A 27,208-nucleotide genomic window follows, 5' to 3' on the forward strand; every position below is an offset into this window, starting at 1 on the left:
AAGACTATGTTATTAGATAGTCTTTATAAATCAGATAGAGAACATAGAGTGCTATGGCCAATGGGGGTATCTTCCGTCAGTACTATTTATCATTTATTACATGATGAAGTATCGGGAGATATGGACAATCTGCTTAAAACATGGGATCAGGATTTGGGATTAGAAATCTGTTTAGAAACGTGGAATGATATTTGGGAAAATGCCAGAAGAATCACCATCTGCAACGGAACTCAGTTGAAGATACTTCATAGGGCCCATATAGCACCGGATCAATTGGCAAAATTCAAGGCAGGAACATCTCCAATGTGTCCCAAATATAAAATAGAGGTGGGCACTCTTGTACATTGCTTATGGACCTATCATAAAATCCGTAGATATTGGACTAAAGTAGCAAGTACCCTGACAGAAATCTTAGGAATGGAAATTAGAGTGGACCCTGTACCTTTCCTTTTGGGCTTTTCGAACTTACCCTCCCTGGACATGCACGGGAAGAGATTATTTTCTATTCTCTCTTTCTGTGCAAGGAAAAATATTTTGGTAAACTGGGTGGCTGAGAGCCCCCCTGGACTTTCACATTGGCACAGATTAATTATGGAATGTATTCCCCTTGACTTCCTTACAAATATGGTGCACCAAAAGACCGCATTATTCCATAAAATAAGGCAGCCCTCCTTGAATTATATAAATACAGATATCTCGGTCAACCTAACAAGGGCTTTTATTTAATTGAGATGGCGAACCTGGCCCCTTGGGAGAGGAATCCCGCATGAATACGGCTTTTGTTACATTTCATGTTAATACATTCCGAGCATGTACCTCACTATCCAATTTCTGTGTTATCCGTCGGTTTTTTTTCTCTTATTTGAATAATGTAAGAGACTTAATTATACACTCTCTGGTTAGTTGTAGGTTAGATTAGTAGTTAATTGAGTTTTGTTTTTTTCTCTGTATTTTTCTTTTGTTAAATTTTGGTTATTTATTTAAGATCTAATTGTATATCAATGTTTATACTTGGGGTTTTTTAAAATTTTGTAAACTTGTAAAAATTAAATTTTCAATAAAAATATCTATTAAAAAAATGTCACATCTTCACCTTCTTCTTTCTAACGAAAACAACCTCCAGTCCCTCAGTCTTTCCTCATAAGTCCTTTCCTCCATACCAGGCAACATCCTAGTAAATCTCCTCTGCACCCTTTCCAAAGCTTCCTCATCCTTCTTAAAATGCAGTAACCAGAACTGTACACAATACTCCAAGTGCGGCCGCACTAGAGTTTTGTAGAGCTGCAGCATAACCTCATGGTTCCGGAACTCAAACCCTCTGTTTATAAAAGCTAAAATACTGTATGCCTTCTTAACAACCCTGTCAACCTGGGTGTTACGTTATTATTTAATTTGTGTCAAATGTCTGTTGAAGTTACTGGTCAAATTATTCTGATAGAAGATTGTGAACCTGAAATGTTACCTGTCCTTCTGTATTTACAGAATGTTTTCTCTTTTATTATGGGCAAGTGATAGACGGAATAAATATAATGTGCATTGTGTCAATTAACTATTGCCTGTGGGTGCATCACATTGCACAATAATGCTTTGCTTTGTTAAAGGTTCCTCTACGTGCAGAAGAAATCACTATTCCTGCAGATGTCACTCCAGAGAAGGTTCCCACACACATAGTAGACTATTCAGGTAAAGAATGATGTCATCAGGATTGGTTTCGTTCCTAGGAAGCATTGCCTTGTCTGTAGCTAAATTCGTTTGAGACATTGCCAGTCTGGGATCTCTTGACGATTGTCTGCAATATCAGCAATATGATTTCACTAACTCAGTTGAATCTGTTATTTGATGTTCACTACGCTGAGTTCAGTAAAATGTTGTGAAGAGCATGTGAAATCTTCGTACAAACGGACAAAGAAACCCCAGATTTAATCCTCAAATCCGTTTTGAGAAATTGTTCTTAGGTGGTGCAATCAAACCCTGTCCCCTGGATAAGAGAAAAGAAAAATCACAGAAGATCAATTTTTCCTGTGATCTTGGCTAGAAGTTTCATGTGTGAGACTGGATGCCCATTTTGATTTGATATTCCCGTGTCACTACATTTAGCTACTCAGATGAAATATCAATGAATGCCCATAGCCAGTGCTGCATTTCCACAGCATAAAGTCACAACTCCAGGAAAGGAAGAAAGAATATAGCAAGAAATATCTTAAATTAGCAGCTATGATTTCAGCTATCTAGATCCTAAAAACTAGCTACTTCTCTTAATCTCTCCAATCTCCTCCGCTTTTGAGTCAGTCTTTAAACTCCACCTCTCTAACTAAGCCATCTATCTTAATAGTTTGTCTTTCTTTGTGTGACAAATTCTGATAATGTTCGTTAAAAAAAACCAGTTTAAAGTGTGGGAAAACAACCAGATATAATACGAAGAGGAAATGGTTCACACAGCACATGTTAACATTTGAAATGCACCGTCTGAGTCATCGAGATGTACAGCACAGAAACAGATCCTTTGGTCCAACTCATCCATGCCAACTGGATATCCTAAATTAATCTAGTCCCATTTGCCAGCACTAGGCCCATATCCCTCTCAATCCTTCCTATTCATATACCCATCCAGATGTCTATGATTCCTTGAAACTCAAGGACACTCCTGAAGAGACAGTAATGCTGCCTTTAACCCGGTGGCCAGCAGATAAAACTGCTGTTGTTGTAATTGTACCTGTCTCCACCAGTTCCTCTGGCAGATCATTCCATACACACACCACCCTTTACTTGAAAACGTTGCACCTTAAGTCCCTTTTTAAATTGCACATACTCCCCGTGTCTGCATGAGTTTTGTCCAGGTGCTCTGGTTTCCTCCCACAATCCAAAGATGTGCAGGTTAGATGAATTGGCCATGCTAAATTGTCCGCATGCAGGTTAGCTGAATTGGCCACACTAAATTGTCCATAGTGTTCAGGGACATGTGGGTTAGGTGTGATAGTTGGGTAAATGTAGAGTAATAGGGTAGGGAAATGGGCTTGGTGGGTTACTCTTCGGAGGGCCAGTGTGGACTTGTTGGGTCAAAGGGCCTGTTTCTACACTGTAGGGATTCTATGATTCTAAATGTTTTCCCCCTCACCCTAAACCTATGCCATCCAGTTCCCCAACCCAGGGAAAGGATCTTGTTTATTTATCCTATCCATGTCCTTCGTTAGTTAATATCCAGGATAAAACAACACATGATCACCACTACGTTAGATTCAAGATTGTTATGGGAAAGGTCAGGATGAACCTGAAATCAAAAGTTCTAAATGGGACGAGGGCGGCTGCTTTTAATAAAAACAGATATGATCCAACAGGAGTGGACTGGAAACAGATATTTCTAGGTCGATCTGTGTCAGAACAGTGGGATCTATTCCAGAAAGAAATTGGGAGAGTTGAGGCCAACATATTCCAATATAGATAGAGTGAGACCAAAAATCCAATGAACTCTGGATATTGAGGGATATACAAAATTGCAAAGAGGGAAAACTAGGAGACTTCTGTCAGATACTGAGGGCTCAAAACACCAGACACCCGACAGGAACATAGAATATACAAGGGGGATCATAAAAAGGAAACTAGGAGAGCAAAAAGGGGAATAAAAATAATAGCATGTAAAATAAAAGGAAAATCCTAAGTTAGTTTCGAAGTACAAGAAGGGCAAAAGGATAACTAGGGGAAGGATAGGGTCTTGAAGGACCGAGGTGCATGGAGTTGGAGGTCACATGAAGGGACAGAATTAATCTACACTTGGAGAGGCAGGGATTAATCAAGTAGAGTCAGCATAGTTTTGTTAACGGAAGATTTTAGGTAAAAACAAGGACTGCAGATGCTGGAAACCAGATTCTAGATTAGAGTAGTGCTGGAAAAGCCCAGCAGTTCAGGCTGCATCCGAGGAGCAGGCAAATCGATGTTTCTGGCAAAAGCCTTTCATCAGGAAAGAGCTTCAAGGTAGAGGAAATGACCTGGGAGTTGCAGTGGGAGAGGGTCTCCCTGAGATTCTTGTAGAGAGAGGAGGAAAACTTCTTCAAGGCAGGCATCCTTGCAAGAGGATTCGCAGTAGGGTTAAAATCAACTAGATAAAAACAAGGACTGCAGATGCTGGAAACCAGATTCTAGATTAGAGTGGTGCTGGAAAAGCACAGCTGTTCAGGCAGCATCCGAGGAGCAAGAAAATCGATGTTTCAGGCAAAAGCCCTTCATCAGGAATAGAGCTCTGTTCCTGATGAAGGACTTTTGCCCGAAACGTCGATTTTCCTGCTCCTCTGATGCTAACAGAAGATTTTGTCTGACCAACTTGACCTGAACTTTTCAAGCAGGTGGCCAGATGTGTGTGGCATGGAGAGATATTAGCCTAAACTATCAAGAGTTTTGATCGAGTAAATGCGGAAAAACTGTTTCTACTGGTGACCTGAGAATTAGGAGGGAAGATGGGGTTCTTTTTTACATGGCAAGTTAAGATCATAATGCACTGCCTAAAAGGACGGTAGACATGGGTTCAATGTTATCTTAAAGAACTGAATGCATTTTTATTTTGAAGGAATTATATTTGCACGGCTGCAGGGAATGAAATTAATTGGATAACTTTGAGTTGCACAGGCACAATGGGCTTCTGTGCTGTATGATTCTATTATTTGCAACGTGCTTTGATCAGAGTAATGCTGGTTGCAAAGTGTGATACCTCAATAACTATTTCACTTGACACATTCCTACTTGAAACAATTGGAATAGATATTGCTATAAGACTCAACATTAAAGTCCTGTTCAAAGCGAGTGCTCACAACAAAATTGCGGCATTTTACCTCTAGTTAATTTATTGTACCTGAGAAGAGTGCATGTTTTAATTTCAAGCCAGGTATTTTATTCTTCAATAGCTGTCAGTATGTTAAACAGATGAAAAGTTATAGTTGCATGATTTCAAATTGTACTTCTGACAACAACACTTAATTTCTTCAGTTTTAGCAAGAACCTTGAAAATAAAGAATCTGAGGGATTAATATTGTAAAAATGGCAGAGTGCAGTGGATGCTGAATAACCCAAGCAATTTAATTTTCTTTTATCATAGTGGTTTTAGGTGTTTTGATTTTATTTCATTGAACAAAAGAATATAAAAGAAGAGAATTTAGAAATACATAATACGATACAGCACACTTTATAATGGGGTAATCATGCCTGAAGCATTCTGAGAGGAGGTAACAAGTTGGTTAGATAAAGAGGAAGTTGTGGACTTAAATATATTTTGATCTTCAGAAAACATTTGTTAGATCTCGTGTTTTCAGATGAGAATCCAAGTCCGGCGTTAGATTCAGGTACAACTTTATTTTGGTACAACTTTGTTACAGCTTCAGATTTCCTTTGCAGTAAGGTACACATAAACTTCAGATTGTAAATAGTGCACATGGCAAAAGTGAGGACTGCAGATGCTGGAAATCGGAGTCTAGATTAGAGTGCTGCTGGAAAAGCACAGCCGGTCAGGCAGCGTCCGAGGAGCAGGAAAATCGCCGTGCACATGCCCCACCCAGTGGTGCTTGATTATCCCTCTATGATTGGCTCTCTGGTACAGCATCTTAAAGAGACAGACAGGCTGGCGGTCCAGCCCTATTCATTATATTTTCACAGACTTTGTGTTTATTTAACCCAAATTCCATTGTCTGATAATTTGTGTCCTCCCTGTAATGATAAGAGGGGCCACTTTTGCTGTCTGAACCTGGTTTGAATCTTTTCCATGGTGATTTGTTTTGTATATATGCAGATCTATGATTATCTGAAGGATCTGATCTAAAATCTGTTATTAATATTGTAACAGGTTGATTAAATAATTCAAGAAAAGCAACTACTTAGTGTAAAATGTACTTTTCTAACTAAGAAATTGCAGCTGTATATTCCATCCCAGCCAGTTGGACAAAGTGAGGACTGCAGATGCTGGAGATCAGATTCTCCTGCTCCTTGGATGCTACCTAACCTGCTGCACTTGTCCAGCATCCCAGCCAGTATCATTTATTAAACAGCCTTGCTCGACTTGCTAAGACTACATTAAGCAAGTGTTTTTCCACACACTGCAGAACATGGCTGATGATAGTTACAGAGTTAGTCTGGCAGTTGTCAACCATTTTGTTCCACTCAGTCATGGGCAGCCTGAACAGCATTGCACTATTTCATAAGATAAGACCCATGGAATTGGAAGTAGTATATTAGCATGGATATAGGTTTAACTAACCAATCGAAGAGAGAGTTTGGGATAATGGGATGGTAACCTGTAACTTGTGGAGTGCCCCAGGTATCAGTGCTGGAGCCACAATTATTTACAGTATACACTTAGTGATTTGGATGAAGAATGTGAACTTACTATTGCCAAGTTTGTGGATGAGATAAAAACAGGTGGGAAGACAAGAGGTGAAGATGACACAAAAAGTCTACAAATAGATATAGACAGGTTCAGCAAGTAGGCAAAAACTTGGTAGCTGGAACATAATGTGGGAAAATGTGAGATTGCTCATGTCAAAATGCACAGAGGAGCAGAATATTATTTAAATGCAGAAAGGCTGCAGAAAGCTAAGGAGCAAGGGATTTAGTAGTCTTCATGCATGAATCATAAAAGGCTAACATTCTAGTATATCAGGTATTGAGAAGGCAAATGCAGCGTTGGCCTTTACCTCAAGGGGAGTGGAGTATAAAAGTAAGGAGGATTTGCTCAAAGGATACAAGGCACTAGGCAAACCACAGCTGGAATACTGTGAACAGCTTTGTTCCGCTTATCTAGGAAAAGAGATAATTGCATTGCAGGCAGTCCAGAGAAGATTCACTTGGCTGATGACTGGTATGGAGGGCTGTCATCTAAGGAGAGTTTGAATAGGTTGGACCTGTGTTCGTTGAAATTTAGAAATTTACAAAGTTCGTGTTACGTAGTTTGCCATATCTTATCTCTGTCCTTTTACCAAAATGGTGTGTTTTAGCCTTATGCTTCAATAGTTAATGTAGTCACTTTGTGTTAAGTGATAATGTGGATAGGTCTCCTCTTAAGTTAGTTGGTTTAGCATATAATACCTACTTGGAAGTTCGAGGTTGGGATAAAACAATATAGGACTAGAGAATTTGTACAAGCTTTCTGTTTTTTTTTCACTGTGATTAAAACTTTGAAATGTAAAAATACCTCCTTTTATTGGTTTGTCCAGTTTTTACTTGCTGTATTTCTGAAATATGAGCATCCATGTGCACCCAATAGAATTCTTTTGAAACATTCTTCAAGTTGAATGCATTTCACAATAATTGCAATTGTATAATCTCCAGTCGAACACTTGTTTTTCACCAACAGAAGCAGAACAGACGGAGGAACAACTTCATAATGAAATTTCAAAGGTGAGTCTAAAGTTAGTATAATTGGTGTGAAAGCCCTTTTGATATATTTCAAAATACCCTAATTTCATTGTTTTTATCTTTGATTAGTCTTTTTATAGAGGAAGGTTTGTTACAATTAACTTATTTTCAATCATTTGATTTATTATGAAGATGGGAAGTAGAAGATAAAATACTTAGTAAAGAGTTTGAAACAGAAGGCAGAAACGAATACTAAATCAAGCTTAAAGTAAATGTGCACAAACTTTGAAGTTTATCAAATTTTACCGATCTTGTCAAAGTATAGATTCTTTGTCATCAATCATTGGATGCTGCAGTATTTGTTGTCTTCAGGACAGATTCCAGCGACAGCAGTAATTTGTTCCTACGAAATGTCATTGCCCTGTAGAAGCAAGAAGAGATTTGTCCATTCTCTCTGATGTTTGAGTATGACTGTAAAAGAGATTCACAAAAAACAGAATTGTCTTATTCTGGGATACTCTCAATCCTGGTTTGGTTTCATAAGGGTTTCATCTTTGTAACCAGGCGAAAGTGAGGACACCAGATGCTGAAGATCAGAGTCGAGAGTGTGGTGCTGGAAAAGTACAGCAGGTCAGGCAGCATCCGAGGAGTCATAGTCATAGAGGTGTACAGCACAGAAACAGACCCTTCGGAGTATTCCTGATGAATGGCTTTTGCCCAAAACGTCGATTCTTCTGTTCCTCAAATGCTACCTGACCTGCTGTGCTTTTCCAGCACCACACTCTCGACTTTCATTTTTGTAACACCCAGCTGTTGCTTGGCAGTGACCTTACATTCAAGACAAAAGATGGAAAATTTTAGGCCAATTAGCCTAACCTCGGTTGTTGGTAAAATTCTAGAATCTATCATGAAGGATGAGGTTTCTAAATTCTTGGAAGAGCAGGGTCGGATTAGAACAAGTCAACATGGATTTAGTAAGGGGAGGTCGTGCCTGACAAACCTGTTGGAATTCTTTGAAGAGGTGACAAGTAGGTTAGACCAGGGAAACCCAGTGGATGTGGTCTATCTAGACTTCCAAATGGCCTTTGATAAGGTGCCACACGGGAGGCTGCTGAGCAAGGTGAGGGCCCATGGTGTTCAAAGTGAGCTACTGGTATGGATTGAGGATTGGCTGTCTGACAGAAGGCAGAGAGTTGAGATAAAAGGTTCTTTTTTGGAATGGCAGCCGGTGACAAACGGTGTCCCGGAGGGTTCAATGTTGGGGCCGCAGCTGTTCATGTTATATATTAATGATCTGGATGAAGGGATTGGGGACATTCTAGTGAAGTTTGCTGATGATATGAAGTTAGGTGGACAGGCAGGTAGTACTGAGAAAGTGGGGAGGTTGCAGAAGGATCGAGACAGTTTGGGACAGTGGTCCAGGAAATGGCTGATGGAATTCGATGGGAGCAAATGCGAGGTCTTGCACTTTGGAAAAATGAATACAAGCATGGACTACTTTCTAAATGGTGAGAAAATTCATAAAGCCAAAGTACAGAGGGATCTGGGAGTGCTAGTCAAGGATTCTCCAAAGATAAACCTGCAGGTTGAGTCTGTGATTAAGAAAGCGAATGCAATGTTGTCATTTATCTCAAGAGGATTGGAATATAAAAGCACCGTTGTGCTACTGAGACTTTATAAAGCTCTGGTTAGGCCCCATTTGGAGTACTGTGTCCAGTTTTGGTCCCCACACCTCAGGAAGGACATACTGGCACTGGAGCGTGTCCAGCGGAGATTCACACGGATGATCCCTGGAATGGTAGGTCTAACATACGAGCAACGGCTGAGGATCCTGGGATTGTACTCATTGGAGTTTAGAAGATTAAGGGGAGATCTAATAGAAACTTACAAGATAATACATGGCTTGGAAAGGGTGGACGCTAGGAAATTGTTTCCGTTCGGCAAGGAGACTAGGACCCGTGGACACAGCCTTAGAATTAGAGGGGGTAAATTCAGAACAGAAATGCGGAGACATTTCTTCAGCCAGAGAGTGGTGCGCCTGTGGAATTCATTGCCGCAGAGTGCAGTGGAGGCAGGGACGCTAAATGTCTTCCAGGCAGAGATTGATAAATTGTTGATGTCACAAGGAATTAAGGGCTACGGGGAGAGTGCGGGTAAGTGGAGTTGAAATGCCCATCAGCCATGATTGAATGGCGGAGTGGACTCAATGGGCCGAATGGCCTTACTTCCACTCCTATGTCTTATGGTCTTAACATTGGCAAGGCCAGCATTCCTTAGTTATCTTTAATTGCTGTTGGTGATACTGAACCTCTACTTTGAACTGCCACAGAGGTATGATGAAGGTGTTCCTGCAGTTTTGGTAGAAAGGATGTTCCCGGATTTTGAAAGTAATGCTGATGGAATGATATATTTTCAAATTAGGATGGAGAGAGAGAGACTTAGAGTCATAGGGATGTACAGTGTGGAAACAGACCCTTCAGTCCAACTCATCCATGCCGACCAGATACCCTAACCTAGCGATTTTTGAGAAGATTTGTAGCTCAGGTTGATGTTAAGTATGCAAGTTAGCTCGCTGAGCTGGAAGGTTTGTTTTCAGGCATTTTGTTACCATGACTAGGTAACACCAGTGAGAGTAAAAAAAAAGTACATTAGACAAACAAGCAGGAAACTTGCCTCCAGGATACATGAGCACCAATTAGTCACTAAAACACACACCGCACTATCACTAGTTTCCAAACATACAGACAAAGAAGGACACCACTTTGACCGGGACAACACACATATCTTAGAGACAGACAAAGACATGCATGAGAATACTAAGAGGCATTGCATTCTAACCAGCACTCCATCAATAAATACATTGACTTAGATCCCGTCTACATTCCCTTGAAAAGAAAAACCCAAAATGACATCACACACCTTAAGAAACTCAGATCTATAAATAGAGAGATGGGACATACCACCAGCACTTCACAGGAGACTCTTGCTGATGCTGTTACCTAGTCGTAGTGATGAAATGTTTGAAAACAAACCTTCCAGCTCAGTAAGCTAACTTACATACATATCCTAACATAATGTAGTCCCGTTTGCAGTAGTTGGCCCATATCCCTCTAAACCCTTTCTATTCATATACCCATCCCATGCCTTTTAAATGTTGCAATTCTACCAGCCTGCACTACTTTCTCTGGCAGCTCATTCCATGCACGCACCATCCTTTATGTGAAAAAGATGCCCCTTTCCCCTCTCACCCTAAACTTGTGCTCTCTAGTCCTGGACTCCCCCCATCCCAGGGAAAACACTTTGTCTGTTTATCTATTCTATCCATGCCCCACATGATTTTATATAAGGTCACCCCTCAGCCTACGGTGCTCCAGGGAAAGTAGCCCTAGCCTAATCGGCCTCTCCATGTAGCTCAAATCCTCCAACCCTGGCAACATCCTTGTAAATCTTTTCTGAACTCTTACAAGTTTGACAATATCCTCCGATAGGAAGGAGACCGGAATTGCATGCAATATTCCAAAAGTGGACTGACCACCGTCCTGTACAGCTGCAACGTGAAGGGGACTTGGAGGGGAACTTGCAGGTAGTAGTGTTTCCATGCAACTTTTGTCATTGTTTATCTAGGTGGTACAAATCTTTGAGTTGCTGCAGTGCATCTCATAAACATGTTGCCCTAGTGATGGAGAGAGTGTTAACATGGTGAATACAATGCTGGTCAACTCTTGATTTGCCCTGGAAAGTACCAAGCCACTTTAGTATTGTTTGAGCTGTTATTCATTCAGGCAAGTGGAGAATTTTCCTTCACAATTCCAGCATACGCCAAGCAAATGGTGAAAATCTTGTGGAGATTCAGGAGAAGAGTCACTCAGTGCAGTATTACTCTGACTTGCTGCTATTTCCAAAATATTTATATAGCTGGTACACTTAACCTTTTGATTGGTGACTTCCAGGATGTTGATGGTGGGAAATTTGACAATACCTCCAATGCCTTTGAATGTCAAGGTGAGATGGGCACAATGTGGCTTATTGGATATGTTCTTTACTCTGTCATTTATGTTATTTGCCACCTTTTCGTCCAAGCCTAGATAATGTTCACATCTTGCAGCATTTGGGCAGGGACTGCTTCATTATCTGTGTCAGTGCAAGTGGAACCGAACACTGAACAACAGCATCCATCTTCCATTTTGCTCAGTTTGACTCCAATCAATGGAGAGTTACTGCTCTTTACCCATTTATTTCAATTTTCTGATGTCTCCTCAGTACCTCACTTGGTTCAACGCTGTCTTGTTGTCAAGAGCCATCGTTCTCAAATCAGCTTTGGAACTCACCTCTATTCTTTGAGAATGGACAGGATCTGGAATGAAGTCTGAAATGAATAGTCGTCATTCTGGTCAACAGCAATAGCATTGACTGCTACGTTGCAAAAACACCTAATTTCATAATCTGTGTGTTTTAGCAATGAAACTTTAGAGTTGGGGTTTTAAATATAAGCTAATAGAAGCACTTAGTCTGAGAAGTTGTTAGACAGATCTCGAGTAATTGCAACAATTAGCCTGTACTTATTTGTTAGGGAGACCAAGGAGAGGAAATGTCTGCATTGGTCTCCATAAGAGTTTAAATTATCTATGTAAGTTCCAGATCAAAAGAAGATTTGAAAGCAACAGGTAAGAAAGGGAAGTACCAATGTGGATTTCAGATCAAACAGCTGTTATCACTTTTAACTAATGACTTCAAATCTCCATTTGAAACATCCCAGATACATACCTCCTTCCAAAGGAAAGGGTTACAGGGAACTACTCTTTTTTGATTCAATTTTATCTTTGTAAGACTTCATAAAAACAGATGACAGTTTCTGACTGGCGTTGGTACCGTTTAAAAATATGCCAACAGCTAAGACCAGAGCAAAAGGCAGATTTTAGTAGTTGAGCAAGAAAGCAATGAGCCCATTCTTGAAGAGAGTTGGAGAATCATCTGACTGAATGCTAGTGGAAGAACTCCAAGCATCTCGTACTTTGAGAAAAGAACTATACAAATAGGAAAAGGAGCAGAAGTTGACCATGTGGCCCTTCAAGGCTGCTCTGCCATTCAATATGATCATGGCTGACCATCCAACTCAGTACCCTGATCCCACTTTCTGCGTGTACTGTTTGTTCCCTTTAGCCGCAATATATCTAACTCCAACTTGAAGGCACTTAATAATTTGGCTTCAACCACTTTCTGTGGCAGAGAATTCCACAGACTTATCACTCTCTGGTTGTAGAAATTTCTTCTCATCTCAGTCCTAAATGGCACTCCCCACTTCCTTAGAATGTAACTGCTCACTCTGGACTACCTGGTCATCAGGAACATCCTTCCTGCATTGACTTGGTCTAGTCCTGTTAGAATTTTATAGATATCCGCATAATCTTTCTAAACTCCAGTGAATACATTTCTAATTAATCCAGTCTGTCCTCATACCTCAGTGCTACAGTCGCAAGAATCATTCTTGCACTTCCAGCATAGCCAAAGCATCTTTCCTCGGATAAGGAGACCAAACTGCACATGGTTATGGCTGCATCAAGGCTCTGTACAATTATAATAACGTATCCCCACACCTTGAATCCTTTCACTGTGAAGGCCAAAATTCCAGCATACCATTTGCTTTCTTCACCTGCATGCTGATTTTCAGCAACTGGTTTGCAAGGATGCCAAAGTCTCATTGTATCTGCCCCTTTCCTAATCTTTCACCATTCAGATAGTAATCTGCCACCTTGGTTTTGCTACAAAAATGGATAGCATCACAGTTTTTTCACATTATACTTCATCTGCAATGCATTTGTCCACTCAAATTGAGCAGAATCAGATGAACCTCTGAGAGTTGTGGCATTACCTTGATTTCGTCTCGGGAGAAATGAATGAGCCATTAAGGCCCTGTAATGTATATCTGAACTCTTGGGTGGGAATACAAATAGAATGATGAGTGATGCATTGAGAGTTTTGGTTTTAGAACAATTGGTTTAGAAATATATTGTTAGGATATTAGTACTTGCATTATTTAGCTCTTGTACAATAGAGGTTTTGGTTTAAAATGCAAAACCTTGTGGTTTAAGTTAACAATTGAGTTTAAATGTCTTTTAAAATTTTTGGGGTCTCCTTCAATCTTTACTGCTTTCAATGAGTTAAGTATTCCAACTAACTTAACAATCCAAACTCCGCCAGGGTCGAAAACTGCAACACTCGACAGGTCAAGCAGCATCCGAGGAGCAGGAGAGTCAATGTTTGGGCATAAGCCATTCATCAAGAATGTGGAGAGGAAAGGAGGCTGAGAAATAAATGTGGGGATGGGCTGGGGGGGAAGATAGGTGGGAAGTGATTGATCGCTCGGTGGGGAGGGTGGGTAGGATAGACGAGAAGGAAGATGGACAGATAGGTCAGGTGAAGAGGGACATGCTGAGTTGGAGGATTGGGTCTCGGGTAAGGTGAGGGTTGGGAAGATTTGGAAACTGGTCAAGTCAGTGTTGATGTCAGTGATTGTAGGGTATCTATCAGTGCCGTTATAGCATTTTATATACGATGACGTCTTGCCAAGCTCTTGTCTATCTTCTTTGAATTTGCTTTTCCACACAATGTATTTAATTTTATTGATCACTGCTACTCAAGTATTTGCTGATCTGCGGTTCTTAGGGACTAAATGAGTCCGCTGCGAATGGTTTCACAAAAATCAACAATTGTGACAGTCTCCAGCAGCACCCAGAAAATGTCAGGACTTCACTGTGTTAAGAGAAAGCTGATCAATGTCTCTATTTGTACATACTGATTTAACTCTACTTGTTTTATGCTTTCTGTTGCAGGCTAATGTAATCTGTATAGTGTATGCTGTAAATAGCAAAAATTCCATTGACAAGGTGGGTGTATTTCAAATGTTAAAATGTATCAAGTTTTGGACTGAAAAAGTATTTTAGTACATCAATCAGATTTTCTTTGGCTAAATTTGAAGCTTATTGTTACAAAATTAAATGTTTGCCTTTTGCAGGTAACAAGTCGATGGATTCCTTTAATAAATGACAGGACTGATAAAGATAGCAGGTACTGTGAAATTAATTAGTACAGCAATTTGCTTTGAAAGGCTAGAAAGTGAAATGGTTAAAGAGAGTTTTTGCAATTTAACTTGTATACGGCTTTCTGACAAGATATTGTCTTGCTCTCTGTTTATTTAATAAGAAGTTAGAATCAAATCAAAATTATTACAGAGAATCAAAATTTGTTTTTAATCAGCTTTAAGCAAACAAATGAACCAACCTTAATCCTTATAAATGTGTCCTCTTTCCAGAATGCCCCTCATACTGGTGGGAAATAAATCTGATCTTGTAGAACATAGTAGCATGGAAGCTATTCTTCCCATAATGAACCAGTACACTGAAATAGAGACCTGTGTTGAGGTACGTCATTCTTTCAGTACTGCACATTGGATTTGCAATGTTGAATTGTAGTTTACAAAGAGGAGCATTTAATTGATTTTAATGTATCAAGTTAAGAAGGCAATCAAAACTCTGTTCAGCTGCATAACTGTGGAAATTTCTTTCTTTTGCTCTACCCCTCCCCCAACAAACAATATTTCCAATTTTGTAATTAAAGTTTGCATGAGAGAAGGGCATTACTAATTGTTAAATTGCTGCAGGTGGGCACTGATCAAAGGTTTATTGATTGGCACTTTGTTTATCATTGATGTAATGTCAGAATCTAATGGATAAGTTTTTGTGTCAGCATCTGTCTTTTTGAATCATTTGTAATTTCATGCTCTGATTTAAAGATTTAGACGGAAGGCGTGTCTTTTTTACGCAAAATAATAATTAAACTTCAGCGACTGCAGTTGTTATGATTTTGTTTTAGCAAATATACCAATTAGAACTAAAAATTCAAACTATTTTACTTGTGTGTTTTGGGACGAGGTGTTTGTCAGTATTGGTGAAAGCTGAGAGCAGAAAGCGGTCTTGACATTCTTTAGCAGATATATCACTGCAGTAATGTAAGCTTCATCGCCAAACTTCATAGGAAAGATGAAAGTTTCTAATCCTTTCATTTCTCCACTTAGGTTTTTCTAAATTTGAGGTGCTTGTGACCATATCACTTGTTAGTGTGAAGCCTTACTAATATGACCATATTTACTTGGCTTCAGCGTTTGGGTGGCAGTGGTTCAAGAAGGCTACCCAAAACCACTTCCTCAGGCTCAACTACACATGTGCAGTAAATGTCTGCCTTGCCAACAACACCTAAACGTCCCAAACAATATGATCATTCATATCACATGCTCAGTTCACAAAGTTTGGTTTATTTTCATTGTCATTTTAACTTCACAAAACTTGTAGTTGTTACTCAAAAATAAATTTACAACTTTTTTAATATAAAAAAGCAGTCAGGCAGCATTAATAATATGACTTTAAAGAAATACTTAAAATTATTTTACAGTCTGATAGTCAATTCTATGGAGAATTTTTGCAAAGAAAGTAATCATTTTTGTTGGCCCCATGAAGAATTATTTGTAAAAATGCCCTAGTAGTTAAACTGATATGTACTGTAACTATTGAATTATTTTTAAATTATTGAAAATGTGAAATTTTGTTAAATTTTCCAGTGTTCAGCAAAGAACCTGAAGAATATCTCTGAACTATTTTACTATGCACAGAAGGCTGTTCTGCACCCAACAGGTCCGCTCTACTGCCCAGAAGAGAAAGAGGTAAAGACAGCCCTGGGTGAACAAATAGCTGTGTCCTTCCAAAGTGCTAGCATACCATAAAATGTCCACATCATGTCTCTGTTTACATTGTATTGAGTAAACCTCATTCCCTGAATAATTGTGTGCAGGTAACCTGTTATCAAAGGTCTGTTAGAACCACTCTTGATTTGCAGCCACAAATGAATTAGGAGCAGCAGTTGACCGTTGCATCTGCTTAATAGATGGACAGTGACTACATTTTGTGGCGGCATGGTGCCACAGTGGTTAGCACTGCTGCCTCACAGCGCCAGAGACCTGGGTTCAGTTCCCACCTTGGGCAACTGTCTGTGAGGAGTTTGCACATTCTTCCCGTGTCTGCGTGAGTTTCCTCCAGGTGCTCCGGTTTCCTCCCACAGTCCAAAGATGTGCAGGTTAGGTGAATTGGCCATGCTAAATTGCCTGTAGTGTTAGGTGAAGGGGTAAATGTAGGGGAATGGGTCTGGGTGGGTTGCTCTTCGGAGGGTCAGTGTGGACTTGTTGGGCTGAAGGGCCTGTTTCCACACTGTAAGTAATCTAATCTAATTTTAAAAGTGATTTGTTAATGAAAAATACTTTTAACAATCTGTCTCAAATGGTGCTGTATAAAATGCAAGTCTCTCTTCAGCTTTTCTCTTAGCCTTGTTTGGCCTTATCGTAACCATCTGGCCTTGTGAGATTGTGGATTGTCAGGAGATTGTAGGTATGAACCGAAGCATGGCACTCTGGTGAGCCAGAGTCCTGATATACTGTGTCCTTGCAAGTGCTTTCCATTATTAAAGCCTGAATCTTGGATAATTATGTCTTGGCTTTTTAAACATTTTTACTTTTTTTTTTAATCACAGAGTATACGTTAAAAAGAGTCTCTAACGAGTAAACCTAACATGTTTCACTTATTTATCTACTTACAGATGAAGCCTGCCTGTATCAAAGCCCTAACTCGTATTTTTAAAATATCAGACCAGGATAATGATGGGATTCTCAATGATGCAGAACTCAATTTTTTCCAGGTAGAAATCTAGTATATGCACACACTAACCGTGCTTTCTATTGTTTCGAATTGTTTCAACCTAGAAAGGTCAACCAAATAGAATTAGTAAAGAAAGGTCATGTCTGACAAGCTTGTTTGGATTTTATTTGAGGATTTAATGAATGTGACATATTTCCTGTATCTACATTTATTTTATGATTTCACTGGATGTGGAAACTGCTGACTAGCCCAGCACTTTTGCTATTTTCTAATAACCCTTGAAAATGTGGTGGTGTGCTGCCACCTTGACTATTTATTGGCCATTCGTAATTGCCCAGATTCAACATTACATCCAATCTGGAAGCACTGCCTTTCAACAACTAAGGAGCAAAGCCTTTAACTCTGACATCCGTGCTGATACCAAGATCCTTGTGTATATAGATCCTTCTAATTCCCCTGTACTGCTGTACACCTTTGATTATGTGTCGGCACCACCTCAAGACCCTTGAGAAGTACATCAATGCTATTTAAGACAGATTCTCCACATCAACTGGAAAGAGGCTTGCAAACATCAGCATCCTTAGAGCAGCTCACCAGCATTAAAGCCGTAATAATTGAAAACTAATGTCGATGGGCCAGCCACGTGCTTGAGTTCTGACTACCAAAGCAAATCCTCTTCACCCAGATCAAGGAAGGGATTTGAATGAAAGGAGCACAAAGTGTTACAAAGACTCCCCGAAGGCTTCCTTCAAGAAATACAACATCGATGTCAATGCATGGGAGACCTTTATTCAGAAGAAACCACCTTGGAGAAAACCCATGAATGAAGGGACACAATTCTTTGAGAATGCCAGCGGCAAGAAGTATGGAAAAGGAACTGGAGAAAGGAATTCCAATGATCTCAAGAACCAGTTCCGCCATCTGGAAAAAATTGCCAATTGTGTATGGAGGTGTGACTGTAGGATCCCTGCTCATCAGCCATGCAAGAACCCGTGACCAGTGACATAGAATTTCCCAGATGGACAATCATACTCATTAGCAAATGCTTACCGACGACGACAACAACCCCTGAGAGAAGAACGTTTTCCTCCTCTCAATCCTAGATGATCTACCCATACAGAGTCATAGAGATGTACAGCATGGAAACAGTTCCTTTGTCCATGTTGACCAGATGTCCTAACCTAATTTAGTCCCATTGCCAGCACTTGGCCCATATCCCTCTAAATCCTTTCATACCACTGTGACCCCTGTTCTCAGTCAGCAAAAACATCTGTCATCTGTCTAACCCAGTTAGAATTTTATAAATCTGCCAGATCCCATCTCATCCTTCTAAAACTCTGGTCAATACAGGCCCAGCTAACCAAAGTTTTCTCGCCGGACCATCCTGCCAGGCCCAACATCAGCCCAATGAACCTCTGCTGCACTCCCTGTACAGTAATTATAGCTGCATGCAATTTTCCAGGTGGTCTTGCTAAGCTTCTGTATATGTGGATTAAGTATCTCTGCTTTTGAACTCAAATCCTCTGCAGTGTGAGACCGAAGCATTCTCCTCATATCTATCTTGAATGGTCTGCTGTTGTCCATGTGATGTAGGTGCTCCCACAAAATGCTGCTAGGAAAGGAGGTCCAGGATTATAACCTGAGACAATGAAAGAACAGCGATATATTTCTTAAGTCAGACTGGTGAGTTGCTTGCAGGTGGTGGGTCACGTGCCCTTGTCCTTCTGGATGACAGTGGTCATGGGTTTAGTAAGTTACTGCAGTGCATCTCATAAGATTATACACACTGCTGCCACTGTGCATTAGCCATGGGATATGGTGTCAATCAAGTGGGCTGCTTTGTTCTGGATGGTGTCAAGCTTTTTGAGTGTTATTGGAGCTGCACCCATTCAGGCAAATTGGGAGTACTCCACCGCACTCCTAACTTGTGGGCAGGATTTTGGAAGACAGGAGATTAGATTAGTTTCCCTACAGTGTGGAAACAGGCCCTTCGGCCCAACAAGTCCACACCGACCCTCCGAAGAGTAACCCATCCAGACCCATTCCTCTATGTTTACCCCTGACTAATGCACATAACACTACGGGCAATTTAGCATGGCCATTTCATCTGACCTGCACATCTTTGGATTGTGGGAGGAAACTGGAGCACCTGGAGGAAACCCTCGCAGACACTGGGAAAATTCCACACAGACAGTCACCCGAGGTTGGAATCGAACCTGGCTTCCTTGCGCTGTGAGGCAGCCATGCTAATTACTGAGCCACCATGCCAGCCATGGAGAATTATTCATGTAAAACACAGCCTCTGACTTGCTGTTGCAGCACAGTATTTACTAATCTGCGTGTGAGTGGTTAAGCCCCCAGGATTTTGATAGTTAAATGTTAATGCATAGATATTAGCAAAACTATTGATGAGTTTTACATTTGGATCCAAGGCAAAGTGACATTAGATCCAAAATTGGCTCAGTGGCAGGAAGCAAATGTTTGTGTTTGACAGGAGTTTTTGTTCCTTGAAAGCTGTTTCTACTCCGTTTCCTCCGGGCTCAGCACTGGATTCATGATGCACAGAGTATATTGATGGTTGATTTATGCTTGCATATAGGTAGTATGATTAACAATTCTCAGATGTAATTAAAATTGTTGGTGTGGTTGTTAACTGGGGATAAAAGCTATAATCTGCAGGGATTGGTCAGGTGGACAGAAAACTAGCAAATGGAATTCAGTTCCGCTAAGTGTAAATAATACATCTATAAATGACAGCCATGGTCTTTTTTTTTAAAAATGCTGTGCAAGTTTTTTTTTAAATAGCAAATCAATGAAGTGGTTAATTCAACATGGATTTAAAAATGTAATTCAAAGATGTGTATGGCTGTGGGAGCACCTTAGTGAAAGGTTGGAATTGTGTGAAATTAGAACTCAGGTGCTAATCTTTGTTGTCAGTTTGAGACTGCATAAATGTATGTTGAAGATCTTTGTGTTCATATGACATGAATTATTAAATGTGCAGTTTTCCTTCCGTCATTCTTCCAAAATATTAAAAAGTCTAAAATCCAGAATCTTGACTGTATCACTGACCTAGTAAATCTTAGGTTCTGCATTTCTTCTGTAGCCTTTCCTATCTGTTGAGTGAAAATTTCTGGTCTTTAGCGGGCCATAAAGAAAAGTTGACGAGAGTAGTAAATGGATGTCATGGGTCTTTGTTTGAATGCCAGTCTCTTGGACATTACAAAAATGTCTTTCCAACCCAATGCTATTAATTGCCACTCAGATGTCCTGGTTAGTGGACTTGCTGTATTGTGGACATTTTGTGACTGTTACTAATGTATTTTGTTTAGAGAACCTGTTTTAACACCCCGTTGGCACCTCAAGCTCTGGAAGATGTGAAGAATGTAGTACGGAAGAACATGAGTGATGGTGTCGCTGATAATGGGCTGACATTGAAAGGTAAACTTTACTTCATTGAAATCGGAGAAGTGTATGACATTTTCTTTTGGGGGGGAGGGGGGTGAGTTATTAGCCATTCATCTACTGAGCATTCACAATACATGTTTCTATAGAAATAATCAAATAATGCCTTCCTGATTTCTTCAATTCAACTTGCCTCTGCCTCCCTCATTCTTTCATGCAATGCATTCCAACCTGAACCACTGTGTTGCATCACGTTTTTATGTTTGCAAATCATTTCAAATCTTTGCCCTCTCATTCTCGATCCTTTTAAAGAGTAGGAACAAGTTCTCCCTATCTACTCAATCCAGACCCCTCATGATTTTGAAAATTAATCTATCTAGAGAACTAATGTTTCTTATCTCTGGAGCCATTTTTGTAAATGTCTTCTGCACTCACTTCAGTGTGTTCATGTTCATCCTATAGTATGACACCCAGAACTGATCACAGTAAACCATCTGCGGTGTAGCAAGTTCATACAAGTTCAGCATTTCCTCCTTGCTCTTGGTCTATGCCCCAAATAATAAAATCCAGTTTACTGAATGCTTTATTAACTGCCCTCACCACCTGTCCTGCCATCTTAATGACCAATGTACCCAAGTTGTGCTATAAGCTTGTCTCTGACTATATTTCCATGAGGAGTTAGCATCCAAATTGGGCAACCATATTTTGAATGGGACCACAGGGTTGTTCTGCACTACCTGCCTATTTCTCTTGAATGTGGTGTTCACCTGTTCCGTTCTGCCTCCAGGCCCTTAAGCTACAGTGTGACTACCTCTCTGAATGTGGTATCCATGGATGTGCGACAGTATCTCCAGCTACTGTTGGAGTTCTGAACCCCAGAGTTCAAGTTTGTGTCGCTGCACTTGTGATTGTCTAGGACACCATTAGGGCCTATGCATCCCTATATTACAAGCTAAACATTCCACTCAATTGTGACACGCTGCTATGTTTAAATTTACCTTGCATTAACTTTGCTGTACTTTGGATTTCTTACAATTCTTGTTTTAACACCTCATTAGAACCTTAAGCTCTGGAAGTTGTGAAGAATGTAGTACAAGTCAGAAGTAGGGATGCTTGCTGATAATTGCACAACGTTCAGCACTATTTGGGACTCCTCCGATACTGAAGCCTTCCATGTACAAATGCAGCAAGACTGGGACAGTATCCAGGCTTGGGCTGAAAAGTGGCAAATAACATGCACGCCACCCAAATGTCAGGCAATGCCCATCTCCAGTAACAGACAATCTAATCACCATCCCTTGACATTCAATGACATTGCCATCATTGAATCCCCCACTATCAACAACCTGGTAGGATTGCCATTCACCAGAAACTGAACTGGACTTGCCATATAAATACAGTGGCTACAAGAGCAGGTCAGAAACGAGGAACGCTGTGGTGAGTAAACCACTGGCTTCCCAAAACCTGAAGGCACAACTCAGGAGTGCAATGAAATGCTACCCACTTGCAACAGTTGACTCCAACTGCAACAGCACTTAAGCATGACACCATCCTATTGAAGGGCTTTTGCCTGAAATGTTGTTTTTCCTGCTCCTTGGACGCTGCCTGGCCTGCTGTGCTTGTCCAGTGTCACTCTAATCTTGACCATCCAGGATAAAGACCACTTGATTTGGTACTGCATTCATGAACATCTACTCCCTCCACCACTGGTGCTCAGTAGCAACAGTGTACTATCTACAAAATGCAGTGCAGTAATTTACCAATGATCCTTAGACAGCACCTTCCATTCTGATAATCAGTTTTGTCTTGGGCAAGGGCAGTGGATACATAGGAATGCCAGCACCTGCAAGTTCCCTCCAAGCCCCACACCATCCTGACTTGGAAGTATATTGTCATTCCTTCTCTGTTGTTTGATCAAAGTCCTGAAATTCCCTCTCCAACAGTATTGTGGATTAACCTAAGCACATGGGCTGCAGTGGTTTAAAGAAGGCAACTCCCCACCACCTTCTCAAGGGCATCTAGAGATGGGCCATAAAAATGTCTAGCCAGTGACATTCTCTTCCCCTAAGTGAATAAAAATAAAATCCCTTAAAGTCCGTAATTTGTGTTTGTTGGAAGAGCTAATAGCCCAAGTTCCATGACATATAACTACATGCCAAAACTGGGCCATGATAATGTTTTATGAATGGGAGGAATCAGCTCTATTTTACCAAACTGATATGTGGAAAAGCTTACATTTTTTAATTTAATAAATAGCTTATGAACTTTTGAAGCTGCAGTTTGAAATTTGGTTGACTGGTAGCTGTTTAAACATTTACCTCATTTATACAGCAAAGCAATCAACAGCATCTTTTCCAAAGGTCTGTAGAAATTCAGTTTTAACACTAATCAATGTGAGAGTTTACTAGCAAGGCCACCAGAAAACGCTTCAGTGTATAAATCCCTGCACGATCTTGCCACAAGAGGGGAGTGTGTTCAAATGTGCATATTAATAAATTATTGACTCTTGTAACTGGAAACAAAACTTTGCTGTTAGAATTCTCTCTCGATGGATAAAGTTTTATTTGTTTTGACTTCAAATTCTACTGAATATAAGATTCTATTCTCTTTCCTTAACCGTGATATTCCTGATCGGCCACTACCTGCAGGTGATAGGGTAACAGAGTGACCTGACTCAAGCTTTGGTGAATATGACTTCTTTCCATCTCCCTCCTGTGTTTGGTGCCTTGATCACAATAACAACTGAGATATGAGAATTGAAATGAGAATGGTGCAGTTTATACACTACATATGTTTTTGATACTGTAAATGTGCCTAGGTATGGATTTTGTTGTATTTCTAACAGAATCTAGGACTGGAGAAAATGAAGAATAACCATTTTTTGGCTTGGCATCTTTTGATTGAAGATGCAAGCTTACAGTTGCCAATGGATAACTCCTGCTAAGTTGCTTGCTTCTTTACAGTCCAATTTTCTACAAGATGATGCTTGAAATACTGAGAATATATTATTAATAGGAACAATTCCAGAGAAAATACTGAGAAATACTTCAGAGATTGAGGTCGTCATTATCCTTTGCATCTTATACAGACAGTCAGATTATGAGCAGAAGTAAGTTGTTTTGCCAATCAGGCCTACTCTGTCATTTGACATAATCATGGCTGATCTGGTTGTGCTTCTGCTTTCCTGTCCACCCCAAAACCCTCTGACATTCTTTCTTGCCTCCATTGTTCTCCATGAAGGACCATTGTATTGTCTAACAACCCTCAGAAAATTTTCTCCTTCATCTCAATCTTAAGTGGAAAGGCCCTTTTTAAACTGTTAACCCTAGTTCTAGTCTCTTCTATAGGGTGAAACATTCTTCCATAATCCACCCTGTCAAGTTCTCAGGATCTTGTGTTTCAATCAGACCATCGCTCATTCTTTTGAACTCCAGTGGATATAGGTTGAACCTGTCCCAGAATTCCTCATAGCACAACACATGATACTATAGTTCTTGTGTGGTCTCACTAAAACTCTGTATGTCTGTAGCAAAACCTTCCTACTTTTATGTTGCATTTTTGCTAAAAAACGGCAATATTCCATTTGCCTTCCTAATTACTTCCTGTACCTGAGTACTAACTTTGTGTAAATCATAAAACAGGACACCTAAATCCATCTCCACCCCCCCCCCCCCCCCCCCCCCCCCCACAAGTTCTGCAATATCTCTCTTTAAATAATGTTATTTCTATTCTTCCTGGACAAGTGAACAAGTTCCCCTTTTTCCCCTACATAATATTGTATCAGCCAAATTTTTGCCTGCACTTCAACCAATCCATATCACTTTACAGACTCCTTATGTCATCTTCACATTCTGCTCTCCTGTCTTTGAGTCATCAGTAAATTGAACTTCCATACATTCCTCTTCCAATCTCAATGAAATGGAGATTATTTTACTTTGAAAATTTTGAGTCAATAAAAAAGCACAAAAGAAAAACTTGTTTGCATTATTGCATTCATTTAATTAATGCATTAATTGAGATTGATACCTGTTTTGAGTGTTTAATAAGGAAAGTACCACCCAGAAAGATGTTATCACTTTAAATCAGGAATATCAGGACAAACTGACCAGGCATAAACACGTAATAATGCATCAATTCATTATTCGTGGGTGACCTGTCATTATCTGAGCAATGAGGAGCTCCACAATGGACCATGCCATAAGGTTGCATCTCAGGCTGAAACCATAATTTCAGGCTACAATCAAATGATTATGAAATATAACCTGTCATGTATTATTTGGTTTTTAATAGTTTTTCCAGAACCATGTAAGATGATGCTTTTTTTAAATTTACCATTTTATTTTCTGCCTTCCTCTTTATCTGCAGCTGACTACTCAGTGGGTTTTGATTCCAGCATACCCTTGTCCTTTTAATTTATGGACACAGACACCAAGGTGGAGCATATAGACATTGAGATCTAATCTACAAACCTAATTCTCATAAGGATCATTAAGATTTATGACTAGCAATGAAATTCTGGCTTATTTTCCTCTAGGCGAAAGTGAGGACTGTAGATGCTGCAGATCAGAGGCAAGATTAGAATGGTGTTGGAAAAGCACAGCAGGTCACATCCTGCTCCTCGGGTGCTGCCTGACCTCCTGTGCATTTCCAGCTACACTTTAATTTTGCCTCTTATTTTCCTCTGCTTGACCCAGAGAATAAACTCATAATTAATATATATTTGTGCCTCTCAAATTAGGTTAGATTGACTTGTATAGACAATTAAGTAACCTTGTTATACTTTCAAGTTTTGTTTGTATTCAATTAAATCACAGTATAGTTAAGCTTTGCAGATATTGCTTGAGAATGATATTTTGGCCAGGGCACCAGGAGAATCCAGTGCTTCAAATAAATGCACTAAATTTCTGGATTGTTGTTCAGAGCACTGAGATTAAGAATCAGGTTGATACTTTCAATAATGTAGCACTGTCAATATTACATTGAAGTGTCAGTTTTGATTATGCACACAAGCTCAGTAGTGGCATTGGAATTTATAACCTCCAGGCTTAGCAAATGGTATTGGTATCGTGTTGGAGCTACATTAGTGAGAGCTACATTTACACACCCATTTGCTGTCAATAGATAGTTTTGGATATTGTCAAGGGCAATTCCAATCAAATGTTTGATCATTCTGCTCTGTTGCAGGTTTTTTATTTTTGCATACATTATTTATACAAAGAGGAAGACATGAAACTACATGGACAGTTTTACGTCGATTTGGATATGATGATGACCTGGAGCTCACACATGAATATCTGTTCCCGATGTAGGTATTGGAGATAAGTATTCCACTATTGCACTGTGGAATGGTGAATTTTAAATGTTGCATATTTACGCAATAATTTTTCTAGGGAAAACGGATGATATTAAGTGACCACAAAACCCCAGAGCTAAATAATAGCAGATCGAGGGGTGAACAAAAGCTGGTTTTGTTGTTCTATTCAGTTTGGGATAAACTGGAAAATCACTGAGCAAACTGTCCTCTTTGCTTCAGTTTCTGCGTCTGCTTTTGTTTTTATTCATGAGGTACATGTGCCCCTGGCAAGGCCAAAATTTATTGCCCATCCTTATTTGCTCTTGAACTGAATGGTTTTCTAGAGGGCAGTTAAGAATCAATTCACTTTGCCATGAGTCTGAAGTCACAGGCAGGTAACGCCTTTCCTGCAAGGACATTAGTAAGCCAAATGGGTATTTATGACAATCCGTGATTGTATAAGACACCATTCAGATTAGTTAATTGAATTCTAAGTTCCAGATTTTTTTGTTAATAAATTCAGATTTTATCATCTGCCATGAATTTGAACTGTTGCCCCCAGAACATTACTCTGGATTGCTAGTCTAATATTACTGCTAATACACTACCACTCTCTGTCAGCAGCTATGAGGTACACTGTAGACTTAGAAGTTAAAATGCAAATATTTAAGTGAAAATATGTTTTGGGGTTTGAAGAATAAATATTTTGTATCGATTATTTTTAACCTTGTAGTTAACTGCCATCTTGTCGTTTAAACATTTCAAGCACTTCTTCTCTGATGAATTGCATTGATTTGCTGTGACTGCAGTTATTTAGTACAGATTAAGTTGAGTATCCATTATACAAAGCCCCCAAAAAAAGTTTATCTCTGACATATCATTAAGTAGATTAAGTAGGCATTCAAATCTAGGCCATGTCTGAAATTTGCTTTCTTGGGTATCTAGGATTGTTTTGTGATGGTATTTAGTTGCTTCACCCCCTTGTTTTACTCACATAGAATTTGCAAAGCATAAACTCCAAAGTTAGAGTAACTGGCTGGAGTTTATCAGACTGAATCCAATATCTTCGATACTCCTGCTTAACTTGCAAATCTGGTACTTGATGATGAAGTTGGCCAACTGATCCATGTGCCATGATAGCCAAATTATCATAATGAAGCACTTTGTCCTTCCACCATGTCATATTTTTACCTGTTTTACATTTATTTTACTTAACCGTAACGAGCTGATGTCTTTCCCTACAAGTTCTAGAAATCAACTGGCTACCAGAGTGAGAGAAAGCCAGTTCCCCTAATAAAGCATTTTGTTTCCCGTATTGAATTTGTGTTGAATACATTATTACAGACATTTTGGTTGCAGTTCTTTTCAATATTACAATTTAAAATAGAAGTTCACTTGTATGATTTTAACATTTGTACACTTAATGGTTTAATTTATTTCTGTAGATAACCAAAATATCGACTCCAAAAAAATAGTTTTG

General features: G+C 39.7%; 1 protein-coding gene across 4 annotated transcripts in view; it reads left to right on the forward strand.

The window, feature by feature from the left end:
* Positions 1 to 27,208, forward strand: part of rhot1a (ras homolog family member T1a) — a 93,248-nt gene that overhangs the window by 32,504 nt on the left and 33,536 nt on the right. For all 4 annotated transcript variants that reach the window (XM_072558908.1, XM_072558911.1, XM_072558909.1 and 1 more), the window contains 9 exons: positions 1,602 to 1,683; positions 7,331 to 7,374; positions 14,163 to 14,216; positions 14,345 to 14,397; positions 14,642 to 14,750; positions 15,944 to 16,045; positions 16,972 to 17,070; positions 20,363 to 20,471; positions 25,620 to 25,740. In XM_072558908.1, coding sequence (XP_072415009.1) covers positions 1,602 to 1,683; positions 7,331 to 7,374; positions 14,163 to 14,216; positions 14,345 to 14,397; positions 14,642 to 14,750; positions 15,944 to 16,045; positions 16,972 to 17,070; positions 20,363 to 20,471; positions 25,620 to 25,740 — 773 coding nt within the window. The remainder of the gene's footprint in view (positions 1 to 1,601; positions 1,684 to 7,330; positions 7,375 to 14,162; positions 14,217 to 14,344; positions 14,398 to 14,641; positions 14,751 to 15,943; positions 16,046 to 16,971; positions 17,071 to 20,362; positions 20,472 to 25,619; positions 25,741 to 27,208) is intronic.

Source organism: Chiloscyllium punctatum, chromosome 39 (genome assembly GCF_047496795.1).
Source record: "Chiloscyllium punctatum isolate Juve2018m chromosome 39, sChiPun1.3, whole genome shotgun sequence".
Lineage (NCBI taxonomy): Eukaryota > Metazoa > Chordata > Chondrichthyes > Orectolobiformes > Hemiscylliidae > Chiloscyllium > Chiloscyllium punctatum.